Source organism: Propithecus coquereli, unplaced genomic scaffold (genome assembly GCF_000956105.1).
Source record: "Propithecus coquereli isolate 6110/MARCELLA unplaced genomic scaffold, Pcoq_1.0 Scaffold41, whole genome shotgun sequence".
Lineage (NCBI taxonomy): Eukaryota > Metazoa > Chordata > Mammalia > Primates > Indriidae > Propithecus > Propithecus coquereli.
In genome coordinates this window covers 5,676,396-5,684,571 of record NW_012149841.1, presented here as the reverse complement: position 1 = coordinate 5,684,571, position 8,176 = coordinate 5,676,396, and the positions used below count along the sequence as shown (strand labels likewise).

The 8,176-nt window shown below is 44.3% G+C and overlaps 1 protein-coding gene across 1 annotated transcript; it reads left to right on the top strand.

The window, feature by feature from the left end:
• The first annotated feature begins 7,171 nt into the window (after positions 1-7,171).
• On the top strand, positions 7,172-7,753 carry MSGN1 (mesogenin 1). Its single transcript, XM_012653085.1, has one exon. It carries the CDS (start codon positions 7,172-7,174, stop codon positions 7,751-7,753), a length of 582 nt encoding a protein of 193 aa, XP_012508539.1.
• Positions 7,754-8,176: the final 423 nt, after the last annotated feature.

Here is an 8,176-nt window from a genome sequence, read left to right as displayed (position 1 = left end):
TGGGTGCCAAGACTGTGAGATGAGTGAAAGGGTGCAGGTTTCTAGCTTATTCCTAGCTGTTCAAACATGGGCTCTGTCCTGTGGCTGGCAGGAAGGACAAGGGCTGGTCTGACGCAGTGGGGTTCTGTGCAGCTACGGAGAGAAAAAGAAACCATAGAATATACAAAAATCAGTAGAGTGTGTAGAGCTAAGGGTGGGGAGGAACTCCAATGGCCCAAAACAGCTACTGAAATCAGTGTACACAGATTCAGGGGGCTGAGTGTCTCAGTGACAAGCAGAGAGGGCAGGAACTGGTGGCATTGCTGCAGCTGGCTCTGGGTGTGTCAACTGCAGAGCCCTTGGGCGAGGCTGTGGCTTTGAGTGAAGTGGTGTCTTGTGACCTTAGCATCTGAGCTTTGCTTCCTCCCTTGTAAGATGCCCGCCTAACTGGATTGGATTGAGGATTACATGTGACAATGCATGCAAGGCTCTTACTTTTAGTTCCCAGCACAAAGTGCTGCAAGTACTGGAAAAATGAGAAATGTTATTACTATAATTATCAACATTAATATATAAAGGTGTTTTATTTATAAAAGAATAAAATGTCCTTCTAAAATTTTCAGTTATGGGAAAATACACCTAAATATCACCCTTACCTTCTGCTTGATAATGATAATTGTGTGGCCTAAGGCCAAGGAGAGCACGAGAGGTGGTGGGGGAAACAGATGTCTTTTATTCTGGAACTGCAAATCTTACAAGAAGCAACAGGGGCCCTTCCCAAACCCTCTCTCACCTGTCTCCTCTCTCGGAGACATATCATCACTCCCTGGAGTTTGGTGCTCCTGGAGACAGACGGCCTGGGTCCAAATTGTGCTCCTCTGCTTATTAATCTGGTCACTTGGGACAACTTTTTCAATTTGTCTAAACCTCTGTTTTTTCTTATTTAAAATGGGAATAGAAATAAGATTTTTGTAAGATTTAAGTGGAATAAGCCAGATAAAGCACTTAGCATTAGAGAAATTTATTATTAGTAGTATTATCATCATCACTGGGATAACTGTGGGTATGGCCAAGGAAGGGGGTGCCTCTGTAGGCTGCATAACACACACACACACACACACACACACACACACACACACACACACGGCATTCTCTTAGGACTATACGAATTAGGCCTGTCCACTCAATGGAGCAGAAAGTAGTTACGTGGGTGCTTGTCTTGTTCAACCAACCATTTAATTTAGGCATGAAAACAGAAAGTCCAAACCTACCATATTTTTTTTTAGCTCCTACAGTGCTCAGTACACTGGTTAATCTCAGGTCCTATGTGTACCCTGGCTACATGATACATCGATTGATTGGTCCCAAGAAGACATCATCTTCCAATATTTACTGGGTTCCAGTTCAAGCCTGAGTTCTAGCTTCAACAACTGTGCAGGGACTATCATTCTGATGCCTCCAACTACTCTCAGGAGGTAGCAGAGGTGGTGAGTGAAAGCCTGGACTCTGGCCAGCCTTCCTAGGCTCTAATCCTGGGGCTACCAGTTGTTAGGTACAGGGCCTTGGACAAGTTACTTAACTCCTTTGTGCCTCAATTTCTTATTAGTAAAACAGGATTGGTGACAACAATTGCACCTACCTCTTACAGTTGTTGCAAGGACTAATATGAGTTCATCTGTGTTAAGCATTTAGAATAATACCTAGAAAATACTGGTGCACCCTCTGCCTCTAGTCATGCTCCATTTATGATGATTAATTTTATGTGCCAACTTGACTGGGCCTTTGAATGACATCATCAACTTTCCTGGGTCTGCAGACAGCAGACTGTGGGACTTCTCAGCCTCCATACATAGATCCATCCTATGGGTTCTTCTTCCCTGGAGAACCCTGACCAACGCACCACTCAAACACCTTCTCCATCAGCAGCCAGAGTGAGGCTCTAGTGCACTGCTGACCAAATCCCACCTCTGCTAAATTCCATCAGGAGCTCCTTGTCATCTCTAAGATAAAGTCCAAGCATCTCACCATTGCAGACAAGGCTCTTCTCTTCAGCTTCACTTCCTGAGGGCCAAGGCAGGCAGGGAAAGCTTCTTGGAAGAGGTGGGATTTGAATCAAGCCTTGTGTCTTGTAGCTATTCCCAGTGATTACATTACATGTGTGACACTGTTTCTAGGGAGGCAGTGCAGCGTAATGGAATTTGAAATTATAAGTATGTAGTATAGCGGGGATCTGGAATTCATACAGACTTACGATGCATCCTACTTTTTCCAACTTCTTGCTGTGTTTACTGGAAGAAACTTTCTGAACACAAGTTTCCTCATCTTCAGAGTATGGATTAGAACCTTTACCTTATAGAGTTGCTGTGAAAATTAGGTTGAATTAATGAATCTAAAAGAGTCGAACTTGATTCTCAACACATGGCAGGAATTCAATAAAAAGTAACTTTCATTTTCATTAGACTCTAGGATTAGATTTTTTTAGTTTGCTGACCAAATTCTTATCTATTGAAGGCTTTTCTGGAGCATAATTAGAGGATGAAATTCACTCAAGTCTTCCTTCTGCCTCAAGAAAATGGCCACACAAATTGTTTCATGTAGAACAGATCTGGGAATAGTGCTATTTCTCATGAGACCGCCTTTTGAAAGAGCATGAACCATCTTCCATGCTGATTTACCTGTGTCGTACAGTATGGCATCATGGCCGGGTTTGACACGGTGATTGCATTGGTGAAAGTATTTATTTTTGTTAATCCCAGTAATAGCAAAACATAACCCGATAGCCCTTTATACTTCCAAAAGTCAAGTCTCAATTTTTAATTTTTTATAACATCATAGCAACACGGTATATAGGATTCCTAATTTTCACATGTGGAAACTGAGGTCTAAAGGTTGAATCACTCACTCAGCGTTCCATATCAAAGTGTAGAGTCAGAACTGGCACTAGGATTTGTGTGGTTTGAGTGACAGTTCCAAACTTCTAGGCTAATTTCAAGTTCTCTTTGGCAGTGGTATGCCAGGCATGGAGGTAGTGGTGGGTTTGGTCCGCCCCAACGAGAAGTAGTCATTTTATCGCTGTCATTGTTTAGAATTACCGCTATTTGGTGATAGTAAAACACAGACGAACTTTTAACCAGTTTTATCACTGTTTTAAAATTATCTATAGACAATATATTCCTTTGTTGCCTGCACCAGAGGATGGCAGCTTCCACCACCCACCCTGGGTACACCATTGCTCTGGCTCTGCTAAAAAAGAAAGGTTTCATTTGAAGGGAAAAATTTTTACTTCTAAGCAGAGGTTACTTAAGGCCAAGAGAATATGGGAGTGATGTATTTGTGGCTACTTGTATCGTGGCCCTAGCTTCTCTTGACTCAAGGGACCAAGAATTTACTGAGCATAAGATTAGTAATTACAGCAACATTCGTTACCATACTTAAAGTGTACAATGTATACACGGTCAAAGTGCGTACTCTAGGAGGCACGTATTAGTATTTCACTTGTACAGACGATGCTAAAGCTAAGGAAGGTTGATTAATGTGTCCAACGTCACAATAATGCAGGAGCAAATATCAGATTTGACTCAGGTTTAGTCTGGCTCCTGTCTCTGCACTCTTGCCGCTACTCCTCCCTTCTATCTGTCCACCAATGTTTGAACAGCCACTAAAGTACTACGAATGCTTTCATTGCAGAGGAGCCACGTCACAGAGGGCTCCCAGGCCACCGCTTGTGGAGGTTGGACCCTGCACAAAGGTGCCCGGCTGAGGAGGCAGGCAGGGCTGAAATACGCCTGAGCTTGGCAGTTTTCTATTTTGCAAAGTGGTGCCATAAGGGCTGGCAGTGGCACGGAACCACTAGTGGCTGCAGGTTCAAGAATCCCATCAGCCTGTTGCCTTCTGTTTCCTGTCTACCATTTGAGCACGATTTTTCGATTTCCTAGACATGGCTCTGCCTGGAGAAAGCTTCCTGGTCCTTAGGTCTAGTGTTTACAATCCCTTGCAGCCAGTGTGAAACGCCCAATTGTCCTGACTGTTATTGGGGACGTGAGTGGCACTCCTTCAGAACCTCATCATTCTGAAAATTAGACACAGACCACTCATTAATATGTGCAAATCCCAGGTGTAGCCACGGTATAAAGGTTAATAAGAAGGTCTGGGATTTGAGAGCAGAGACAACCTATACCACTATATTACTCTTTGGAAAATAGGACCAGGAGGTTTTTAAGGTCTCTTGTGAGTATGCCTCAGGGTTGGGGCTTCTTTTCAATCTGTTGCAATCACAGTCACAATAGCTTGTAAATATTTGTTGAGTGAATGACATTTAAATTAAAGTATTTATCCCAATAATTCAGTAATGTGGGATATATGTAGTCTTCCTGATTCAAGTTTAGCACTTAATCCACATTAGTTTCGAGGGAAGAAAAAGGACAGATCTGGGAGTCAGGTAACTTTGGCTTTTCTAGTTCCATCTCTGCTGCAGCTTTGGGTATGACATGGAGCAAGTCACTGACCATCTCTAGAATAAAAATAACGATGGACTCAGTGATCTCCAATCCCTTCATGCTGGCATGGTGCTCTTTTCACCAGGCATGTTCACACTGCAGTAATAGGCTTCATGGCATTTTGGAGCTGGAAGGGTTTAACGATCTCCTGGTCCACTCTCCTCATTTGACAGATGCTCTTCATAAAGAAGATAGGACAAGTATTATTCTCTCCTTTTACAAACTAAAATACTAAGGCCCAGAGGGGTGAGTCATTTCCCTAAAGGATGTAAGATCTGGCTCATCTTACCACCACCCACACTCTCAGCTAAGTTTATCGGGTCAAGTCTGGATCTGGCCTGTCCAGAACACTGGACAGTGTTGATTCTCAGTGGAGACAGAAAAGCATCCACCAGTGTGTGCCCAACTATAGGCCTTCGAATGCCTATAGTGTAGTGTCACATTGTCCTTTACAGTTATGTTCCTCAGACAGAGCACAGGACGTTTCTCGGAGACAAGTGGGATAAATGCAAGTCTGGTTCTGTTTTATTTTTTACCAGAGGAACAGTGTGTAAATTGAGAAGATGGAAACCAGGCAGTTTCCTTGTTCCAAGAATAGGTTTTTTGGGAGCCACCATGCCGGGAGGCAGGGATCAAGGTGTAGAAGAGTCACAGCTCAGTAAGTCATTCTGATGCTGGTGGGTCTGACCATGAACAGACAGCAACAACAATAACGAGATCTACCCTTATTAAGTGTCTCCAGTAAGTGCACCAAGGATTTGACAGATATTGGGTCATTTAGGAAATGAAATGTCTAAAAATGGAGATTCAAGAAATTAGCAATGTTAGAAATAAGCTGTAGAAAAGGGGGGAAATTATGGAGTCTGAGAGCAGCGGTTGTGTTTCATGGAAAACTGTGACGTTTAGAACATAAGGACTGAGAGCCTACAATTGCAGCAGCCACCACAGCCACCTTGTGTCCACTGGGAATCTTCTCTCTTTGAGTCACATTGAGGTCACCACAACCAAGGGAGGAAAGGGAGAAAAGAGATTTTACAAAAAGGTTGGCTTTGGGGTCTTACAAGGGATCGTGGCTCTAACACTTCCTACCAAGGATATCTTAACTGAGTCTCTTAACCTCTGACAGCCCCAGTATTTTCATCTGTAAAATGTTAGTTGGTTTTTTTTTAATGAAGGTGAGTTATAATATATAAATCTCCTTGCATAGTATGAGCAGATTCTAGACTTCTCAACGAAAGCTGAAGGAAGAGAGAGGAGAGAGGAAAAAGGAGGAGAAATCGTTTATTACATTTATTATAATTTATTAATATTATTCTTTCAGATCTGGCTTATGGTTCATTAGTCAATGGTAAAATTAAGAGCATTCTTCTACAAATTACCTGCTTGAGATTTTTCTTCCCTGAGCCTTGCTAATTAAAAAATACCATAAATGTTCTAATTAGGCCACTGACATTTCTTTTCAATAATTGCAAAAGGACTCAAATAACTATGTTAAAGAACACGTTAATATTACCCTAAAATGTAACTCACTGTGACTCTGATGCTAATACTAATTTGTAGAATTAGTTATATGGAAAACAAACTACCTTCATGGGACAAATGGGGAATCAGAGGTCCCTTTTCCAAAATACAGGGTCTATCAGAGCATGTAGGAAGTGAAACAAACTAGCACAACCGTCCCACCTAACACATTCAGTGGCATTTGGAGCTGTGGTGGGGAAAACAGACTCCCTAGTTAATTTCACACTTCCTCTACACATTTCAAAAAACAAGGTGTGACTCATTTCAAAAAAAACGAGGTACAGCTACAGCTGGATTTTAAAAAGACCTTCGGAGGGCTAAATGCCAGGTATTCTGCAAACTCTTTGGCTTAAAGGAGTTTTCTGTTTCCTGATGTCTGTTTGCTGTGGGGAATCCAAATCTGCTCAGTTATAGCAAGGGCATTATGCTTCCTGAAGGTTACTTCCTGCTCATTAAGGCTCATTGCTGGCCTTTGTCATTCTGAGTGTAGGCATGTTGGGGGCACGTCTATACTCTAAAAACCCAGAGAAATTTGCTAATGCGGAAGGAAAGAAGGAAATGCATCCACAGTATGCCTTGCGTGTGCTGTCCTCCCAACAGCCCTAGGAAATAAGAGCTACGGTTGTCTGCACTGGACATTTTAGGGAATCTAAGCTCAGAGGGGTCCCTGGACCATGCTGCTGCTCCATCAATGCAGCCCGTCTGCTCTGAACTATCTAGCAGGCCTTGGTGCAGAGGCTGGAGGCCCTATCGGGTCGCTCTGCAACTCTGCACCCAGCCCCTCAGCCACCCCCTCCTTCCTGCAGATGCCCCAGGTTTGTTTTCTTTGGCTCCCTCATTAATGAGTTCCACAGGACAATGCTAAGTCTAGTTATGCAGCCTTAATTGGTTTAGTTACAACAAGATAATTCCTTTTTTCTTCTCTTGGAGGCCTTTCTGTTTAAAGACATTTTAGCTGGAAGATGCTAATTATCAATGAGGAGAAAGTGACACCTGAAGAGTTCATTTTCCATCTTGGTTCTTGGTTTTTCCTTTGAACTCCCTTTACCCGGCCCTCTTTCCCACCTCAGCACTTCTCCCCCACTATCATAAAAGACAGCTCTTCCCTGGTCAGGCGGCAGAACCTTCTTTCTCACTTGCCAGGGAGCCATTCCCTCTGCAGCTGCCTCGCGGGCATGGACAACCTGCGTGAGACCTTCCTAAGCCTCGAAGGTGGCTTGGGCTCCTCCGATGGCCCTGGCCTGCTGTCCTCCTGGGACTGGAAAGACAGGGCAGGGCCCTTTGAGCTGAACCAGGCCTCCCCCTCTCAGAGCCTTTCCCCGGCTCCATCATTGGAGTCCTATTCTTCTTCTCCCTGTCCAGCTGTGGCTGGGCTGCCCCGAGGGCATGATGGGGCCAGCAGTGGGGGCAGTGATGACTACAGCGTCCAAGGGGCTGGTGGCCTGGTAGAGGTGGACTACAACATGTTAGCCTTCCAGCCTGCCTACCTACAGGGCGCTGGTGGCCCCAAGGCCCAGAAGGGCACCAAAGTCAGAATGTCTGTCCAGCGGAGGCGGAAGGCCAGCGAGAGGGAGAAGCTCAGGATGAGGACTTTGGCAGACGCCCTGCACACCCTCCGGAATTACCTGCCACCTGTCTACAGCCAGAGAGGCCAGCCGCTCACCAAGATCCAGACGCTCAAGTACACCATCAAGTACATCGGGGAACTTACAGACCTCCTCAACCGCGGCAGAGAGCCCAGAGCCCAGAGCGCCTGAGCTCTGCCCTGGGGAATGCCACCAGTCCCAGCCCTCTGGGCAGGAGTAGAAGAGCTTTAAAGACCTGGAGTATGTCATGGGACAACAGCACAGAATTATTTTCTCATAGTAAGCATGGTGATCCTGTGATCTGAAAGGTCCTAAGGGAATTCTCACCTGACCTGTTGGACCCACCAGAACACTTAATCCACCAGACGAGCAGAGACTTTTCCCTCCAGTTTTTCCACCATCTCTTGGGAGACTCCTCTTTTGCAAAGAGACAGATTATTTTGCCCCTCTCTGTCTGTTCAAGGTATTTTAAAGGGTCAGTTATTTTAAATGCATTTTTTTAATAACATAAAATTGTTACAATTAATCTTCCCCTGCCATTTTGATGTTGGGAGCTTTCTTTCTGTTACTAACTAAACCTGTATTTTGTACAGG

Bases quoted from the DNA above. Each gene is read 5' to 3' on its own strand.
- MSGN1 (XM_012653085.1), top strand. From the start codon at position 7,172: ATGGACAACCTGCGTGAGACCTTCCTAAGCCTCGAAGGTGGCTTGGGC.